The sequence below is a fragment of the Ovis aries genome, chromosome 1 (genome assembly GCF_016772045.2).
Source record: "Ovis aries strain OAR_USU_Benz2616 breed Rambouillet chromosome 1, ARS-UI_Ramb_v3.0, whole genome shotgun sequence".
Lineage (NCBI taxonomy): Eukaryota > Metazoa > Chordata > Mammalia > Artiodactyla > Bovidae > Ovis > Ovis aries.
Window position 1 is genome coordinate 193,933,981 of NC_056054.1, and position 21,368 is coordinate 193,955,348.

The 21,368-nt window shown below is 37.0% G+C and overlaps 1 protein-coding gene across 11 annotated transcripts in view; it reads left to right on the forward strand.

Annotated features, from left to right (window-relative positions):
* ATP13A3 (ATPase 13A3) overlaps positions 1-19,246 on the forward strand; it is an 80,090-nt gene extending 60,844 nt beyond the window's left edge. For 6 of the 11 annotated variants that reach the window (XM_060404427.1, XM_060404417.1, XM_060404467.1 and 3 more), the window contains 3 exons: positions 2,467-2,555; positions 7,643-7,723; positions 9,537-12,301. In XM_060404427.1, coding sequence (XP_060260410.1) covers positions 2,467-2,555; positions 7,643-7,723; positions 9,537-9,890 — 524 coding nt within the window. In that variant the 3' untranslated portion in view covers positions 9,891-12,301. Of the gene's footprint in view, positions 1-2,466; positions 2,556-7,642; positions 7,724-9,536; positions 12,302-15,832 lie in introns of those variants that run through there. The other 5 variants (XM_027957173.3, XM_042233000.2, XM_027957186.3 and 2 more) reach the window with 2 other exon arrangements.
* Positions 19,247-21,368: the final 2,122 nt, after the last annotated feature.

Below are 21,368 nucleotides of genomic sequence, written 5' to 3' on the forward strand. Positions count from 1 at the left end.
GACTTGAAATTTGTGGTTATAGGTCAGACGATCCTGGTTGGTATTTTTGAAGAAGGAGCAAGAGGTATATGTCAGAGCCATAGACAAGTATTTTGGATCTATTTACTCCATATAGGTTTTTGTTTCTGAGTTACTTACGTAAATATGAAGGAAATCCTTTATGGTGCCTTATTTTGATGCCATATTCCATCAAAAGGAACCGGTATTAAGAACAATTTTGTGACGCTAAGGCTGGGACATATGAATAATAAATCTTCTCTTTCCTATAGGAGCCTCACCATATCCCCATTTTATAGCTAAAAATTTAACTATGAATGACTTGCTGATGTTCACATAGCCTTGTGGCAGTATCTGAAACAGAATCTAAACCTTTAACTTGTGGAATATTCTCTCAGCCACCGATCACCACCAATACAGAGTTTGATAGCTGTCTTCTGGTGAAGAGTATTCATTGCACTTCATAGGATTTACTAAGGAATCACTGACTGTGCCAGGAGATTCCAGGAGCTGAGAGCACAGTCTCCTAGAAACTCATACCTCTACAAAATGAACATCTGATTTTTTCATTCTTGGTTGAAATTCTTATTCATTTTTCCATTTTTGTTATTATATAGATCTGCCAGCCATCTACCACCCTTGTCAAATTCCTTTGAACAGTGCCTCTTTTTCTCCCCTGGCTAAACCAAGGAAGGATTCAATTATTTATTTTTTCCTTCAGATGGAAATCTTGGCAGATTTTTAGAGGTGTGATCAAAGGTAGTGGTTATAGGAGAAAGACAGATGAGAATTTGAGAATATTGTTGAGGTAAATGTAAGAAGTGTTTCAGCTTGAGTAAAAAAAAATTTCTTTTCTTCTGGTAATGTGTGAGAACTAGATTGAAAATCTGTTTTTGCTTATCATTGTAAAAATGCAGTAGGATTTGGAAAACATTCAATATAGGCTATTACTTCATTGAAACAAAACATTTCTGTCTGTTTCTCTCTCTGACACTTTTTTCCCCTTTCTGATTTAGTCTTTGTGTGTTTTTTGTGTATGTTCATGTACTTCCAGCTCGCAACTTTCCAAACACTTTTTCTTTAACTGACTATATAAATATTTGAATGGCTGTGTAGCATGTATTACTTTTGTTGCTACATTTATTGAATAGAATGTTGTATTTCCTATTTGCAGTTTAGTAGAAATTTGGTAAAAAAAAAAAGAAAATCTAGAAAAACATTCCTTCTTTTATCTTAAATGGGTTCCAAATTTTTCACCCTGTTGGTCAGAGGCTCGTAGTGAAAAGATTTCTCACTTATGGCATGATTGGTAACACAACTTTCAGCCTAAGCTGCTAGAACAATAAATATCTATAGTATATATACAGCAACAAATATATATATAAAACAGTATTGTTTCTATAGAATAATAACAGTTGGCCTATAGTTTTTAACTGACATAGTAACAAATTTCATATTTACAAATGTCTCCCACATTTAAAAATATTGAAACCCCCCCCACACCATTTACAGTCTGTAAATAGGATATAAAACTTCTTTACTCAATCTGAAGGATTCACAATAAGGTTTTGATTATATGTGGTCATAGTAAAGTTTGAGTTTGAAGCTGACCTCAAATAGGAACTTAGAAATAAATATTCCAGACCAAGGGAAAACGGAGGAAAAAGTTGGAATCTGTCAATATAAATTGAGATTATCTCTGAGACCCCCTCATAGCTTGTTACATAAGGGTGTGCTTTTATGTGCATGTGTATGTACAGTTAACAAAACTGTCATGAGCAGGGAGTTTTTTGTTTTTGAGTTAGGAAAGAGATACAGAGTGCTGATGGATGGAATTTACCATTTCTGCCTACAACAGCAAGCCACAGGGTTAGCCCACACTTAAAGTAGCAGGTCAAGCAATTCCTGGGTTTTGGCTAGTGTTTTCTGTGGAAATATTTTCATGGAGGAGATTAATGAGAAAGTGGGATTCACTTAAGTATAGAGTATAGAAATGTAAGTATAGATATAGAAATATACTTACATTCAACTTAGAATGCCTCTATTTAGGATTATAACTAATACTGATGATAAATGTTATCAGCATTTTTACAATCAACAATAATTGTCTTTGCATATAGTTTTAAATGATAATCTCATTTTGCCGTAAACAGTCTGGTCTCCTGTTTGTGAATTATAGATTGGCTTGATTATCTTATAAAGTGGCTGTCTGTGATTAGTACAGATACATGTCCATAAAGGTCCATCCCTTATTTTTTTTAATAAATGCTGATTATTTTCACATTACAGAAATACATCCTTCGGGCCTGTATGAGCCATCATATTGTAGAAGACATCATATAGCACACGTTTTATATGCTTCATCCATCTAAATAGATGTATTCAAGTCAAGTTTAGGGTTGACGCTATCCCAGTTGTTAATAAATGCCTTTTTACTCCCTGGTTTAATTGTTTTACTTTCTTTTCCAGATTTTTTTGTTGTATCTGTGATTATGTTGTATGCTTTCATGTTATTCATCATGTTGCATCCAGTTGACTCTATTGACCAGGTTCTTCAGGTAAGGCTTAAGCACATCAGTTATTACTGGTTGTCTGAAAAATGATAGGATCTGGGGTAGCAGTGGTTAGTAAGATAGTAGGGGAAGATGACACATTGTTATTACACAGCAGATGAGAGTGCTGGGTGATTGCTAGGGCTTAAGATTTATCCCCCTCCGTTGCTCTTATGTTACTGGGGGAAGAGACTAAACTGACTGTGTTTCTTTCTTCTAGTGTGTTCTAGTATAATTTTGAGCATGCCTTCTTCAGCTTTCTAAAGTCCCAGTTGTTTTTCAGAGTGTTTGTACCACGGTATGAGAGCTTTTGTTCCACATCATTGCCAACATTTGTCTAGTGGGTATAAAGATGTCATGTGACTTTATAAGTAATTTTGATACATGGTTGGGTAGGATCCGTATTCTCACCTCACGTTGTTCATGTTGATCTTTTCAGCTGTCCTGAGCTTTTCCTCCTTCATATAAGTTTTAAGTGTAGTTTGTCAAGTACCAGGAAAAGCCCTTTTGGATTTTTTATTAGAATTACACTGGGTTTATCAAAAATTGAGGGAGAGGCTCTGTTTTCTTCAGAATATCTTTTTCTCTAAAGGTTTTTATTACAAGTTTTTATTAGATTTATTCCTGTAGTATTAACGGGGTTTGTTCCTCTGATATGTATCTGTTTAAAATTACATTGTGTGATCCTTTTATGCTGGTGAATCAGTGCAGTTATTTGGACATTCATCTCACATCTATCAGCTTTGTCAGACTTCATTCTTGGATTTTTAGATTCTCTTAGATTTTGTTTTAGACACTTATCATCTATAAATAGTGACTTTTTTTGTTTCTCACATTTCAGTCCTTAAGTCTTCTATGTATTTTTCATGTTTGTTAACAGCATGAATGTTGGTGTGATAGTAACGTCCTTACCTCTATGGGGAGCATTCCTAGTATTTCACCATTGGATATATTATGGGTTGTAGGTTTCTGGTATATACATTTTACCAAGTTGAGAAAGCTTACTTCTATGGTGTTTGACATAAATATTTAATTTTATCTAATGCTTGTTCTATAGCTGTTGAAATAATCACATAGTGTTTCTCCCAGGAGAATGTGGTGAATTACAGTTGACTGATATTCAAATGTTGAACCAGTACTGCATTTGTAGAATAACACCAATTTGGTCACGGTGCATTCTTTTTTATATCTGCTCAATTTAGTTTATTACGATATTCTTCAGGATTTTTGCTTTTGGTTGCATGAGTGAAATCAGACTTAGTTTTCTTTTTCTTGATGTTATTGATAGGTTTAGATATAAAACTTAAATGAACTTTATGGATGAGCTTTATTTCATTGACTTTTCTACATTTTAACTAATTCCTTTAATGGATATTTAGGTTGTCTCCACTGTTTTGCTATTATAAACAGTGCTATATTTGCAGATTCTTGTATACTTCATTAAGAAAGACATATTTAGAAGTTAGCGTCAGTAGTAGAATTTCTTGGTCAAAGGATGGCAAAGATATCTAGAATCTGAATTTTTATAAACATATATTACTGGACTCTGGAGAATTTGGCAGTTTATAGTCTTACTGACAAAACGTGGTCCACTAGAAAGGGAATGGCAAACCGCTTTGGTATTCTTGCCTTGAGAACCCCATGAGCAGTATGAAAAGGCAAAAAGATATGATACTGAAAGATGAACTCCCTAGGTCGGTAGGTGCCCAGTATGCTACTGGAGAAGAGTGGAGAAATAGCTCCGGAAAGAATGAAGAGACGGAGCAAAGGCAAAAACAATGTCTAGTTGTGGATGTGACTGGTGATGGAAGTAAAGTCTGATGATACAAAGGAACAATATTGCACAGGAACCTGGAATGTTAGGTCCATGAATCAAGGTAAATTAGAAGTGGTTAAACAGGAGATGGCAAGAGTGAACATTGACATTTTAGGAATCAGTGAACTAAAATGGACAAGAATGGGTGAATTTAATTCATTTGACCATTATATCTACTACTGTGGGCAATAATCCCTTAGAAGAATTGGAGTAGCCCTCATAGTCAACATAAGAGTCCAAAATGCAGTACTTAGTGCAATCTCAAAAATGACAGAATGATCTCTGTTCATTTCCAAGGCAAACCATTAAGTATCAGAGTAATCCAAGTCCATGCCCCAATTGCTAATGCTGAAGAAACTGAAGTTAAATGGTTCTTTGAAGACATACAAGACCTTCTAGAACTAACACCAAAAAAAGATGTCCTTTTCATCATAGGGGACTGGAATGCAGAAGAAGGAAGTCAAGAGATACCTGGAGTAACAGACAAGTTTGGCCTTGGAGTACAAAATGAAGTAGGGCAAAGGCTAACAGAGTTTTGCCAAGAGAACAGACTGGTCATTGCAGATCCCCTTTTCCAGCAACACAAGAGACAACTCTACACATGGACATCATGTGTTGGTCGATATCGAAATCAGAAATCAGACTGATTATATTCTTCGCAGCCGGAAATGGAGAAGCTGTATACAGTCAGCAAAAAACAAGACGGGGAACTGACTGCAGCTCAGATCATGAACTGCTTATTGCCAAATTCAGACCTAAATTGAAGAAAGTAGGGAAAACCACTAGATCATTCAGGTATGACCTAAATCAAATCCCATAGGATTATACAGTGGAAGTAACAAATATATTCAAGGGATTAGATCTGATAGACTGCCTGAAAAACTATGGCAGAGGTTTGTGTCACTGTACAGGAGGCAGTGGTCAAAACCATCCCTAAGAAAAAGAAATGCAAAAAAGCAAAACGGTTGTCTGAGGAGGCCTTACAAATAGCTGAGAAAAGAAGAGAAGTGAAAGGCAAAAGAGAAAAGGAAAGATACATCTATCTGAATGCAGAATTCCAAACAATAGCAAGGAGAGATAAGGAAGCCTTCCTCATCAATCAATGCAAAGAGATAGAGGAAAGCAATAGAATGGAAAAGACTAGAGATCTCTTCAAGAAAATTAGAGATACCCAGGGAACATTTCATGCAAAAATGGGCTCAATAAAGGACAGAAATGGTATGGACCTAACAGAAGCAGAAGAGATTAAGAAGAGGTGGCAAGAATACACAGAAGAACTATACAAAAAAGATCTTGATGACTGAGATAACCACAATGGCGTGATCATTCACCTAGAGCCAGCATCCTGGAATGTGATGTCAAGTGGGCCTCAGGAAGTCTCACTACACACAAAGCTAGTGGAGGTGATGGAATTCCAGTTGAGCTATTTCAGACCTTAAAAGATGATACTGTGAAAGTGCTGTATTCAATATGCCAGCAAATTTGGAAAACTCAGCAGGGGCCACAGGACTGGAAAAGATCAGTTTTCATTCCAATCCCAAAGAAAGGCAATGCCAAAGAATGTTCAAACTACCGCATAATTGCACTCATCTCACACGCCAGTAAAGTGATGCACAAAATCCTCCGAGCCAGGCTTCAACAAAAACAGTACATGAAACAAGAACTTCCAGATGTTCAAGCTGGATTTAGAAAAGGCAGAGGAACCAGAGGTCAAACTGCCAATATCTGTTGGAGCATAGAAAAAGCAAGAGAATTCCAGAAAAACATCTACTTCTGCCTTATTGACAGCACCAAAGCCTTAGACTGTGGATCACAACAAACTGTGGAAAACTCTTCAAGAGATGGGAATACCATAACCTTACCTGTCTCCTGAGAAATCTGTATGCAGGTCAAGAAGCAACAGTTAGAACTGGACATGGAACAACAGACTGGTTCCAAATCAGGAAAGGAATATGTCAAGGCTGTATATTGTCACCCTGCTTCTTTAATTTACATGCAGAGTATATCATGTGAAATGCCAGGCTGGATGAAGTACAAGCTGGAATCAAGATTGCAGGGAGAAATAATCAATAACCTCAGATATGCAGATGACACCACCCTTATGGCACAAAGTGAAGAGGAATTAACGAGCCTCTTGATGAAAGTGAAAGAGGAGAGTGAAAAAGTTGGCTTAAAGCTCAACATTCAGAAAACTAAGATCATGGCATCCGGTCTCATCACTTCATGGCAAATAGATGGGGAAACAGTGGAAACAGTGACAGACTTTTTTTTTCTTGGGCTCCAAAATCTCTGCAGATGGTGATTTCAGCCATGGAATTAAAAGACACTTGCTCCTTGGAAGAAAAGCTATGACAAACCTAGACAGCATGTTGAAAAGCAGAGACACTACTTTACCGACAAAGGTCTGTCTAGTCAAAGCTATGGTTTTTCCAGTAGTCATGTATGGATGTCAGAGTTGGATCGTGAAGAGAGCTGAGTGCCAGAGAATTGATGCTTTTGAACTGTGGTGTTGGAGAAAACTCTTGAGAGTCGCTAGGACAGGAAGGAGATCGAATTAGTCAATCCTAAAGGAAATCAGTCCTGAATATTCATTGGAAGGACTGAAGCTGAAGCTCCAATATTTTGGCCACCTGATGTGAAGAACTGACTTTCTTCACAGAGATGAGAAAAGGGTCTTAGAAATCTTTCCTGATGCTGGGAAAGATTGAAGGCAGGAGGAGAAGGGGACGACAGAGGGTGAGATGGTTGGATGGCATCAGCGAGTCAATGGGCATAAGTTTGAGCAAGCTTAGTTGGTGATGGACAGGGAAGCCTGGCATGCTGCAGTCCATGGTGTCTCAAGGAATTGGACACGACTGAGCAACTGAACTGAACTGAACTGATAGTTCTTTTTTATGAATTTGCTTTAAATAGTATAGAGTTTGAGTATTACCTCATTGTTAGATCAGTGTCTACTTCATTGCTTAAAGATAGGATTTTTTAAAAAAAAAATAGGGACATGTTAGAAGTCATAATCTAGTAGGGTATGGGCTTTTGAATTTGAATAGGAATTGTCTCTTTAAGTTCAGCCATTTAATGTATATTTTAAACATTTAGTTACTGCACTTTACATTTTATTATCTGAAAAGTGGATGTAGTATCTCTTTGTGGCATTGTTGAGGATTGAGTAGATAGTATATGTGAAAGTGTTTGGTATATAAGAGGGATTAAATAAATTTGGAAATTATGATATAATGTTATTATATCAGCTACATACTATATTACTTTTGTCTTACAGATAGTGTGTGTACCATATCAGTGGCGTATTACTATGCTCATCATCATTCTTGTCAATGCCTTTGTTTCAATTGCAGTAGAGGTAAGTAAGCACCTCACACAATCAAATGGCTACCTTGCTGCTTTGTGATTTTTGGTGATTTAATGGTAATGCAGAAAATGGAAAGGTAACATTATGGAAATCCAGAAAGAGTTTGTTTCACCCTAGTTCAATTCTTTTAGCCTTCTCTTCTCACTTTTTCTATGAGCTAATAATAGTCATATTAAGAGATATGAGGGAATTCCCTAGTGGTCCAGTGATTAGGACTCCACGCTTTTACTGTGGAGGACACAGGTTTGATCCCTTGTCGAGGAACTAGGATCCTGCAAGCCACGCAGAGTGGCCCAAAAAAAAGAGAGATATGACTTACGTACAGTCATAAATAAGCAGTTAGAGATCAAAAATTAGCGATTGAGAGAGGATTGGTGCTCTGGTGGCCCATAAACTGGTAAACCAAGGCCGTGAGCTCAGAGTACCACCCGAGTCCTGTGATGTACAGTAAAGCCTCACATTCAAGGCAGGAGAGGGACAGGGCTGTCTCCATGAAGCATAGTAAACATGAATAGTAAGAGAGTTTACTGAAAATATAAAATAATGACTGTTATAAACTTACTCCATTGCTGGAGCTTCTCCCTTGGTATTTACTTTAAGTTTCCCTAGAAGGAAGAGGTCTTAAGTACTCTTTGATCCATTGTGTACCATCGGTTATTCTCTAGGATTGCCTTTAGGTCAGCTTTTCTAAAAGGAGATAGTAAGTTCCCATTTGCTGCTTATTAATAAAATTTGGTCTCTCAGAACTACTGTTATAATTCGCTCTTAGAGTAGAAGTATATCAGATGAAGAAGGAGATACAGTTGTGGTTTTTTCTTAAAATTTATGTATTTGTGGCTATGCTGGGTCCTTATTGTTACACGTGGGCTTTCTCTAGTTGTGGTGCATGCGCTTCTGATTGTGATAGTTCTCTTGCTCCAAAGCGCAGGTTCTAGAACTTGCAGGCTTCAGTAGTTGAGGCACATGGGCTTACATCTTCCCAGACCAGGGACTGAACTTGTGTCCTCTGCATTGGCAGACAGATTCTTAGCCACTGGACCACCAGGGAAGTTCCAGTTGTGATGTTTTAAGTTAAGGGTTTCATAAGAGTAGGCTTTTGAACTAAAATTAGGTGTTTGTGGAAAGTATGTATACTTTAGAGATAATAGCTCTAGACTTAGAAATTATGTTTAATTTGTTATCTTTCTAAAAAAATGACTTGGTATTAAAATTGGGGCCATAGTGGTAGCCTGGTAATATTATGGTACTGATCTTTTTCAGTTGCCAGTTTAATGTATTTTTGCTCTTTTATGGAAAGCACATCTAAGATAATGTATATTAAAAGCTTTCCTTTTTCTATAGTTTATCTTTTCACATAAATGTTATTTAAGATAAAATATTGATAAAAAACAGATTTCTGGGGAATCCTTTCTAATCTCCATTGATTTATTCTTGCTTACTATCAAAAGAATTACTTTTTCATCATGCTCACATAGGTGTATTTAAATATAAATAATTCATTGTTACAAAAAAATTCAGATTATAAAGCATTATTTTAATATGAGAAAGGCCTGAGGATTCATATAAAAGCCATATTCTGTAGAAAATTTAGAGACCCCATTTTACCAAGAATTTTGTGATTTATATTTGTTATAAAAGTCCTGTTGTTATTCTTTATCCTTTTTCAATATTAACTGAAATTCTCTGTGTGAAAACCAAATCATGTTTTTCACTAATGTTTCTGCATTGTGAGAGCTTTAACGTGTGCATTAATAAAGAATGATGTAGTTGTTTTTCATGCTTAACTCACTGGACTGTCTCTCAGAATTTCTTCCTTGACATGGTCCTTTGGAAAGTTGTGTTCAGTCGAGACAAACAAGGAGAATGTCGCTTCACCACCACACAGCCACCACAGGTTGGAAACCAGCCCTTACTCAGTTCTTCTCATCAGCTGTGTACTCTGCATTGTGTAGGATGTGTAGGATGGTATTCCATTGTGTGTTGCTCAACCTTTCCCTCTGTGCCTGGTATTTCATTTTTTTGTAAAGACATCCTAGAAAATTCATGGCAAGCATTTGTTACAGATGTTTTAGGACTTCAGAAATTTCAAAATCTCTTTTCCATTCCGATCTCTTTCATGTCAGTGTGTGAAGGTCTTGTCCTCAGTGGTAAGAGTTAATTTTCTCATTTCTGTCTGGCTTTAATTTTGTTTCTGGTTTTTATAAAGAGTCCCATTAGAAGCTAAATGAGATGGATGTAAATAAAGTTATGAAATGGAGATTGGTTCTTCATGGATCAGTGTTCAAAAGTCAAAATTTTGAGGAATTATTTCTGATTCCTTGTTAGTTACTGTACCTTAATTTTGGGTTTCCCCAATCTCTCATCATTCAGAAAAAATTTCAGAGAGAGTGCTCATTTTTATGCAAACCGTGGTTTAGGACTTTTTACTGTGTTTGTGGTAAAAAGGAAAGAGAAACAGAATAAAACCAATTTTTTTGTGTTAGGATGTTGAAATTCTTGACAGAAAATATAGGTTAGTCTTATTTTTTAAACCAGTACCATTGAATCACAGCACTGAGGCAGCTTATTGAGTGCAGAGAATTTGACAACTCCCTCATTTTGCCCATTGCTGTTTGTAGGTTCGGTTTATACACATGAGTTCTAAACCTTTCACTCATCTCAAGCCACACAGACTCTTTCCGAATTCAAGAGGATTCCCTGGCATGGGTCACTCACTTATTTTTAGCCGCCTTTTACCTGAGCAGCTGTGTTCTGACCTTTACTGTGGTAATTCATTAGGCTTGGTGCCTAGCATAGTATCACAGGATCACTTTATAAGAGGTCCTATAGAGCACCATTTCCTCTTCTCATGCTTGATGATGAGTAGGGATAGTTTTGTAATGAAAGTGATGAGTCTGGAATCTGCTTTCGCTTCTTTTTCTCAATGCAGTGTAATACCCAGTTGTCCCCAGTAGTGTGACCAGAGCTGTATTAGAGACTCAAGTCCTGAGAAAGACCTCCTCCGTCCTGGTTACCTCACTGTATTACTTCAGAGGGTTAAGTCTGGGTCATATCATCAGTCCTCATATAAAATGTCTGTACTGTCAAAGCCTTGGCCCAAGAAAACATTTCTGTTGAGTTTTTAGTTTTTCCAAAGAGATCTCCGACAGTTAATCTAAACAGGAAATGCAGATTCTGAAGAGGAACTATACCCTGGTTAAGTCAAAAGTGGGTAGCATAAAAGCTCCTTTAAACCATTTGAATTGGAAAGCCCTCCTCACTTTTCAATCAAAATTAAGTGGCAGAAAATTCTATCATTTGTTATATTTGTTTTCTAAAAATTTATAAGTAAGTATGTGTCCTTACTGTATTTAGGAGTGTGTGCCTCTCATGCGAAGCTGTACCTCTGAAGTGCAGTGGCGGGGAGTGAAGGTAGAAGAGTGGTCTAGAGCAGGTGGCTCCAGCAGGCCCACGTGTTTACCAGTCCTGAGCTTCATTGAGTAGACAAGAATCTTGGCCTTCATTATCTAGGGTCATGATTTAAGGAAGCATTTTTTAAATTACTGGCTTTAGTAAAGAGAGTTCTTAGAAACTCAGCACAGAATGCTGTGCTTTCATCTTCTGACACTTGCGTTTGTAGTTCACTCTCACTGTTCGAATTTGTGCCCCTTGGAGACCCATCAGTTAGTCAGATTCCTGTAAGACTCAGCAGAAATAATGACACCACCACTCCCACCCCCCCCCCCCCCCCCCCACCCCGCTGCCAGATCCTTCCAGTCTCAAGGTGTTTCTAACTTCGGCTAATACATAAAGAGCATTCAGTCAGCTTGCCGTGGTTATGCAGCTTATGAGAGTGGCAGAGCTGGGAGTTGAAGCCAGGGTTTCCGTTTCAAGAGGAATGCCTTTTCCACTATGCCACACTGCCTCATGTTATGGGGCCATAGAGATGCAAACTGACATAATAATCAAGTGACAAAATGGAGACAAGCAATAGCTTCTGTTTCAGTACCTACTTTTTATGGTAGACACTGGGAGGTATTTTGTATAAATTCTCTCTAATTGTTACAATCACCTAAGAGATTGGGATAGAGAGATTAAAGATACTGCTATCTTCACAGATGAGGAAATGGTGTTAGAACTGGAATTCAAATTCACCTTTATCTGGGTCCAGGAAAGGCTGCAGAGGCTTGAACATTCTTGAAAAACCAAATAAACTTTTGAAAAACCAAATAAACTTTTAGGTGTCATTTTATTTAATAGTAGATATTTTAGATATGGGTTTTATTTATTTATTTATTTTTGCCCACTGAACATTCATGCAGCTAACCTAATTTAGATACAGGTAAGGTTTTTATATAATAGTCATTTATTTCCCATGTTTTTTATTGTTAATAAAATATTAATGTTTTTTTCTTATTAACGCTCAGTGGCCTCAGTAAATGTCCATTGAATCAAATTGAATCAAATGGTTAAATAAACCATTTGTAAATAATCAAAGTTAAAACTTATATGTAACTAAGTATTTTTTTTCCTACAATGACCTTTAGTGGCCCCAGATATTAATACTTATTCTCTGACCAAAAAGAAAAAGTAAAGGAAAATGATTGTTGAAATGGCAGAGATTTTCAAGCGAGGACATTCACAAAATGCCTGAGCTCAACCCTTCCTCTGCTGAATGAGAAGTGTTCAGTGGAGGACCCCATCACCTGTGGCTTACTATGCAACTTTCCCCATGTTTGAGAAGATCTGTGCTTCATATTCTCTTTTAAAGAAGCGTTTGTGTGTATCTTGTGTCTGATAAACCGAGGCTGCTTAGTGCTGGATGTAAAACTAAAGTCATTAATATCAGGTATTTTGATAATGCCTGAGAATTTGTCCTGATTTTGTTTTCCTTTTAGAGGGAAAAAAATCCAGATGTCAGCCATAGTCTTTATGTCACTTAGGATATTATTCGAGCTTATTTAGATAGAATGTTAATTCTGATTGTCTTTGTTTTATATTCAGAATTGGTATGAAAAAAGACTTCTATGCATACCACAGTACCATTACAACATTTTCCCCATAGCATAGCTTTATATTTTACTTTCTACCCCTGAAAACATTTCCTAAAAGACACTGCTAGGAGTAAGCTGGGATTGGGGTTCTGGAATGAACAGCCTGGACTGGTCTTCTAAAAAGCAGGAGAATTTTAACTTTTTGAAAGTTCTTTGTGGTTTCTCTGCTGGGCTGCAGTAGCTGCTTTCCCTTCTGTCAGGGATACACTTGGTTATTTAACCTTTCCTTTCAGCAGCAAGTCACAGGCTCCTGTTACTGGGGCTCCTGTGTTCTGCTTCAGGGACTTGGCCTTGATGTTTAGGAAGGCCTGGTACACACTCTTAGCCCTATGATGCAGCTCTTCTCTCTCCTTGCACAGTGCTTGCCTTTGTCCCATTGCCACCGTCTTCTCTCCCTTGATTTAGTTCTCATTTTGGCATGCCTGTAGCACCTTTTATTTTCTCTACCAATGAATTAGATTGTTTGAGGATGTCTGTGGTATGTTTGTGTTTGTAAACTAACAATTCTATGCTTGCTTATGGTGTATTTTTGTGTATAATCTTTAGGGGAGGTGAGGGTTCAAGAACAAAATATGAATCTAATGTGGAGGGGGGGATCCCTAGTGTTCTATGGGACTTAATTTATTATAACAAGTGTATGCTGCTTTTAATAGGGGCATGGGTTTGTTTTCTTTTAAATACACTTTAATGTAAAATGAATACTATTCAGTTGTGATTCTGTTTGCAATGGAATTTGTTTAAAATGTTATTGTTTGCCTTATTTTACTGGTGGGGAATGATGGATTTAATTGTGTGTGTGTGTGTGTGTGTGTGTGTGTGTGTGTGTGTGTATCTTACATTTGAATACACCTGACTGTGACTTTCCTTAATTCAGCCTGTTATGCATTGCTTTTAGCCTAGCTGGCTCATCTGGGCAACAGTGCATATATGTTTCTGGTCCCCCTCTCTTCTTTTTTTTAAAGTCACCTTCCTTCACCATTCGCCCTTGTCCGTGATCCTTTAACCATGTCATTTGTTGTAAAGTAAAAAGTGACAGCTTTCACATTGATTTAGGAACAGTGATTTTTTTTTTCTTTCTGTAGTTAGATTGAAGAATTTGAACAAATCTTGGGGAAAAGATAGGTCCAAGTGGTGAACCATAATTTTAGATTAAATATTAAGGTACGTCATGCATATGCCTGTATTATTATTCTTTGGATCACCTGAAGAATCCTCTGTCTAGTCTCTTCTGTATTCTAAGGCAGATGTTTTCCTATGGATTTCCTTTAAGGTGATAATAACTGTTTTTAGCTATGATATAGAGGCTGCTAGATAAATAATCCTCAAATCTGTATCCCCACTCACCCACCCTACCACTAATTCAATATAGCTTAGTTGTGACAGGCCACAGGTTTTGCCTTTAAACTCTTGGTAATGGTACAGCTTACTGTATTTTGTTGACAGAGTAAACTAGAAGGCCTTTAAAAGCACGTCATTACGGTATCTGTGTATTTCATGGGGTTGCAAAGAGCAGACACTACTGAGCGGCTTTCACGTCTTCCGTGGTGTCTTATGTTCCTGGTGCTCTGCCGCGTGCCCATCCCCAGTTTTGAAGGAGGAGAGAGTAGTAGGTCCTGGAGACCTACCGAGTAAAAGTATGAAGAAATTTTTAAAAGGTTTTCATTTTAAAGTATTTTTGCTGTTCTCCATTGGCCAATTGAGAAACCTGTGTTTCAGGATCTGTGTTACATCAAATTTGTCTTTCTCGATCATGAAGTTATTTTGAGAGTTAACATTAGAATGTCTTTGTCAGTTACATTGTTTCCATTATGTGAGATTACAGGTGATCCTTGAATATGGCAAGGATTAGGGTCGCTGACCCTCCCTTCAGCCAAAAATCTGCCATGATTTATATAATTTATAGAACGCCCAGATAATGGGGTCCCTCCATACCTTCAGATTCACCCAAGCATGGATCATGTGGTATTATACTATTTACTAAAAAAATCCACGTGTAAGTGGACCTGCGCAGGTTCAAACCCATGTTGCTCAAGGGTCATCTTTACTTCAGTTGAGATTACACCTGGTTGTAGCCTGGGTTATATGTTGATGGCAAAACAAAACAACCTAGGGTTTAAATTTTCTTTGTAGAAGAAACAGTCAAAGTAATTTAAGAATTGACTGTTCTTTAGCGATGAATCTAACTACAGATTTCAGTATAGTTCATTTGGTTTTATTTCCAGTTTCAGTAAGACAAATTCTGAGGACCTGTATTGAATTTACATTTTTTTGTACAGTAACCAGGAACTCTGCTTTCTTGTTCTCCAAGAACTATTTAAGATCACATTCAGTAAAAACATTAGGATTGATCAGAAGGATTTCTGTGACAGCAGAGCTTTTTATAGTGAAATAATACTAAGAAATAGTACTTGCTTTATACCTCTGTTTCCAATTGTGGAGCACCAAGGGGAAACCATCATAAAATGAATTTGTTTTTTTTATGTTAGTGAGAATGTAGTTTTAAAAGAAGTTGATGGACATTAAACATGATCTAAGCTCTGATTTTGACCTAACAATATTTAAATAATACTTTGAAAGGTGATACTAACAGTAGCAGTGGTATGTTTACACCGTTTTCTTCCAAAAATGATCAGGTGGTTAAGTTGCTAGAAGCAATAGCACCAAAAGATAGTTTGGGGCTTTCATACAATATTAACAATTTTTTCTCTTTCTGAATAGTTTAAAGTTATTCTCAATACATTAGATGTTTTATGTAATGGAATCATAGCCTCCAGGTATACAAGTTATTTTTAAAATGTGTATGCATACAAGAGGAGATAGGAACATAGAACTAAATAAAATGAAGTAAATTACATAGATAATTTTAAAACTATACTCTTAAAAAAAATAATGTTCCTAATTAATTGAAAGCTGACTTTTTTAAGTGTATTTTTTTCATGTATTTCTTGTGCTCAGAAGTCATTTCCTCTTATTTTTCTGTGCTGATGAACTATGCTTTAACAAAATTGTTTAAAACAACAGCTCTTAATTTACTGGGTGTCCCTTTTTTTTTTGCTTATGTTCTTAGGAGTCACTGGATTGGTGGGGGAAATGCTGCTTGTCTTGGGCCCTGAACTGTAGGAAGAAGATGCCAAAGGCCAAGTACATGTATCTGGCTCAGGAGCTCTTGGTTGACCCGGAATGGCCACCAAAACCTCAAACAACAACAGAAGCTAAAGCTTTAGTAAAGGAGAATGGGTCATGTCAGATCATCACCATAACCTAGCAGTGAATCAGTCTCAGTGGTATTCTAGTAGCAGTACTGAGGAGAGTGTGAATGTAGGACTTGATCTGATCCTGTGCGTCACAATGGCACCCTTTCAGTTTGTCCCCCTTCCAATATAGTATTTGAGAGCTTTTTTTAAAAAACAGAAACAAAAAGAAATTGGCCTGCCAGTTAAATAATTATCTATAAAGTCCTATACCTTCATTCAGTAACTCTAAATATTATATTTCTAGAACTTGCTTCCTTGTTACCCTCAGTAATACTCTATAGGGTAGAGAAGAAAGTTGGTATCTGAAAGGTGTTTAGATATTATTTTCTAAGACTTGTTCATTTATGCCTTTAAATTTATTTTCACAGCCTCCTTTTTAGAGAAAGTCATCATTTATATACAGTCCCTAAATTTGTGATTGATAAATAAAATGGGTGTTAATTAGCCTCCAGTGAAAATAGGTAAAAAGCCTGTTTTCATTTGATTTCAGTATTTCTCCCAAAGAAAACTTTGTATACATACACCAGTTCCCTTTGATAGCCTAGAGTTAGGAGTGCGTTTAGGGTGTTGCTTATAGAACAACTCAGGTAATTTCCATTTATGGTTTTATATTTTCTGTACAGACTGCCTGGGTTTTATTTTTCTATCAGCAAGGTGCTTCACTGCCTTCTTGAGATGTCCCTCAAAGCTGTTAAGCGCATCTTGGGCTGCGTCTGGTGTCAGTAGTGTAATCTGCTTCAGTTATATGCTTAAATATTTTTCAGTAGGAGGAAAGCTTATTTCTTTTGGCACTAGATGTAGGTCTATCTTTGTAATATACCTTCATACCTGTTTTTTCCCCCCTCAGGTTTTATATTATTTAAAATGCCTTTTTATTTTCATTTACATCTCTTATTACCTAAAGACATAGGATAATTGTCTTTTGGTTTTTTGTGTTTTAGTTTTGGAGTTAGAATTTTCCCTCTTAAAATTTTAAAGGTTTGATGTAGGTCTCTCCTGTCAATAATGAGGCTTATAAAATGAGCGGCTTTGAATGACTCCTTTTTTTTCAAACCAGTATGAACCCGCGGTGAGTTTTTTTTATGCCATTAGGTGGCGCCAGAGGTCAGAGCGTACCTATTTTGGATTGGGTGTTTGCAAATGAACATACTGGGTTGTGGAAATTTCTGGGAGGAAAAAAATGAAGTTTAAAAAAAAACATTCATTGAGCCAGAAGAAATGTGGAACATGTTTTTCACCTTTCTGTTTTTCCTGGTTAGCGTTTAAATTCTAAACAAAATTAAGGTGATTTAAAAATGTCTTTATAGGTAAGATCCAGAAGTTTGGCAAAGCCTGGAGTTCTGATAAACAGGAAAACTGATACTGCTGTAAAGTAGCTACTAAACTACTAAGACTGTATGATCTTATCCTCTGTTCTTCCTTGACCAGTAGCATGCTTGTGCTTTCTGCTTCTAACTGATCATTATCTTCCTGATACATATTTACCAATTTGCTCACATGTTACCCAGAACCATAGAACCACGTGGTTCTCATTTTCTATGCTGCAGAGACCTGATGATGTTTGGTAACTGTAGAAAAATGTAAGTTACACTCAGGATCACTGTTACTGCTATGGCCACTGATGATTCGTACAAAAATATAATCGAAGTTTTCCATCAAAAAGTATGATACTATATTAATACACATTAGATGATAAGAACAGTTGTTCCATGAATGATTCTATGAAGCTATGCATCTTAGACCTCTTGAGCTGTGAATTAGCACTTTTTTCTATAGTTACTCTTTTAATCATTTTATAATTTCCACATTCAATTCACTTTCAATATATATGAGTGTATCCTTTGATTTAAATACTGAAGCGTATAATTAATTGCTAAGTAGCAGCTTAAAATCCAATTATCAGATTGTATTTAACATCCTTAAGAGCATGATCATAAAAGAGCTATATTTTTGACACCCTCCCCCCTTTTTTAACTTTTAGATTTTATAAGGGTTTTATATCACATCTTCCCATATTGTTTTCAGAGGAATGAGGTTTTTAGGTAGGTAGACAGAGCATTTGTAGGAGGTTAGATTTGAATATAGACAAGGTGGGTTGTTCAGGTTGTTATTGGATGGCTTCCAGAATGTAATTTGAAGAATGTCTGTGAGTCCAGGTGTGGGTCCTGCTCAGTGCCATAGATAGAGTCCTCCTCTCTCTGTAGGTCACCATTACATAGTAATTTCGATTCTGAATTTCACATTAAATTATTTGAGTGTATACAGATCTAAATTTTAAAATCTGTACATATATTATTTTGAAGTATTAAGATTAATAAGTATTGCTGATTTAAATTTTATTTATGCATATACTTAAAGGACAGAAATGTCCAGAAAAGTAATTGTTAAATAATATGTAACTTTTTAACTTTTTAAATAAATAACAAGATTTTTAATGTGTGTCTCCCTCAGGGTTGTTTAAAGTTTTTTTTTCCCTCCCTCAAATATAAATAGTGGTAACTATATGTTTTGTAACTTTTAGCACCAACTGCTGTAAAGCGATGCTGCAAATAATGCTTGAATAAAAAGTGGCTAAGCCAACAATAAAATAAAAACTTTTTATATTAGTTTTGTAATCCCTACATTGGAAAGCTTTCCAAATTCTACTTGCATTTAAATAAAACTGTTGCAGTTTTTACTATTTATTTTGTTTCCCATGTTTAAGAAAATAACTGCACAGTTTCAAAGGCATGGAAAATTATATCAGCGTTTATGTACTCTGTTCCCAAAATGGCTATGAATCCAGTGTCCAGAGAAGAGCAGAATTCCAGCTTTAGAAAACATTCTAAGATTTCACGCATGCAGTTTTGACATATCTGAAAATAGACTTTTGTATATTTGTGGTGGGAGGTGGTTGGGAACTTTTAACAAAATGTTAATTTTTGTACAGTCTGTGGGCATTTACACATATTTTTAATGCATTAAGATTTGGTAATTATGTGCACATTAAATTAATAGTTACTTTCTGTTATGATTTGTGAATTCCCTAAGACTTTGGATTTTTTTAAGTAACTTTATATCAGAAATGATACTGCATCTTTATATTTTTAAAATTGTATTGCTGCTCAAGAATGGTACCCTGATGTCAAAAAGGCATACATTCAAATTGTACATTCAGCACTGTAAATAACCTTATGAATTTTTTTTTTGATTGAAGCTGGTCACAATAAAGATTCAAATGAATGATATAACATTTCTTTTTTTCTGTCTTTATATACATCTGTTTGCTCTTCAGTTACGTGAATACTGCCCACTCTGGATTTATTTTCCTGCTTAATATTTCCCCCGTTTCTTTCTTTTAACTTTGAATTTTTCAAGAAAACAGTGCAGCTTTCCACATGTCACATGTTTGTGACCAGTCCATGGTAACCCATCAGTCAGATGCATTGTAGAACCAAATGTTAGTATCAGGAGATCTGAGGGAAATGGTGAAATAGAAGACTGGGGACTCAGAATTTATTAATAGTTAGGAAGATCAAACTAAAAGCTGATGCCACGTAAGCCATGGTAAGCTTGAGGTGAAGTGGCACCCGTGGATGTGAAAAGAGCACTCCATGGAGTGGGAAACTTTGGAACTAACTACTGACCACAGGAATCCCAGAGAGGGCAGGGTGCACCTGGCCTTCTGTTTGGGTAAGAGGGCTTTCCTTGTATCATAGCTTCTGCAGGAGCTGTGTGTCTGCTGTGAGCCAGGTGGATGGTTGCCTGGTGTAAGACCTAGTTTGAGCCCAGGTTCCTTCCATTCAGTGTGGGTTGATTCTGTCCCTTGCACCACAGCCTGCTGGTGGTGGTACAGTTGTGCTTATCTCTCCATCCTCTTCCCCCTCCATCAATTCCAGGTGTATACTGCAGGAGAGGACAGAGGGAGTCCTGGGAGTTTGAATGAGATTGTCCCCATGCCAAGTTGGGGTTGTGGTTACTCTCGAAGCACAGAGAGATCCCCGCTGTGCCCTGTCCTTGGAATCTTACCCCTCCCCCCGCCCCCTCATTGGAGGAAGAAAAGCATATCATTCCGGTGGACAACCTGCTTTTGAATGGCCAAACCCTGTAAGCCAGGGTTCTGTGACTTTGATCCAGAAGCTGCCACTTAGGACAGCAGGTTCCTGACTTGTTTCATGGATTCAAAATCCAAAGGACTGGAAACACTGGTGGTGTCATTACTTCAGTGCTCAAAGTCCTCAGTAGCTCATCAGTTTGTTCATTGAATGAACTCAGTGTTCCTCCACTGTCTGCAACTTCTGTGCCCAGTGTTCCCTCCTTGGGTGATTATAATGTCCTCTCTTCAAAATAAAACTTGGAGGTAATTCTTGGAAATCTTCCTGGGGAAATAGGCCAAGGAAGCTTCTGAGTTTGACCCGAAGTTGTACTTTGATCCACAGCACCTCCTCCAGGGCTGGCTCCCGGCATTTGATGGGCAAGGGGGCCTTTCACTTGGTGTGGTCGTGTATGTGCACGGCAGACGTCCTGTTGGGGAGCTGGTTCGGGCTCTGGAGCGGCTTCCCTTGATTTGAGTGGGAAGACGGGCCTCCTGCAACACCTGGGATAGGCAGTGGCTTTCCCTGTGGTTTAGGACTATATGCCTTAGAAGATAATTTCAGTCAGTTTAGCATTTAATGGGCTTTGCCTGCATTTGGCTACATCAAAGCCTAAATAGATTTCAGTTAGTTTTCTGTTAAACCTGCCAGTGTCGGTTTGGGGGACTTTTTTTCCCAACCAGGATAAAAGAAAGACCATTTCTGTAGTACCACTCTTCAATAATTCCAGAAGTTAATGTTTATTCTTTTGCAGTTCCGCCACTGGCTTTTCCCAGTATTTTTAAATAACTATGTTCTTTCCTTTTTTTCTTAAATAATGCCATTTTCCCTTCCAAATTATATTTGCATTAAAAAAATTTAAGTGACATTAAGCACATTTGATAAAATTGCAACCTCACAGGTATGTAAGGAAGTCGCCTTTTCCCTAGTTTCTCTCAAAGGGGGATACTAAAGTTTCTTGTGTGTATTCTAGAAAAAACATACATGCTCATGTTTTAAAAAATCCTACACCTTTGTGTAGAACCCCATGTTATATGCTACACAGCCCTTTTTTTATGTCATTCAGTGTATTTTAGAAAGTTACATCAGTAGTTGCAGCTTAAATCCGTTCTTTTCAAAGTCTGCAAGGCATCCTATTGGATGGATGTACTATAAATGACTACTTCCCTATTGATGGCCATTTAGGCTTTTTTTTTTTCCTATTCAGTTCAGTTCAGTCACTCAATCGTGTCCGACTCTTTGCAACCCCAATGAATCGCAGCACACCAGGCCTCCC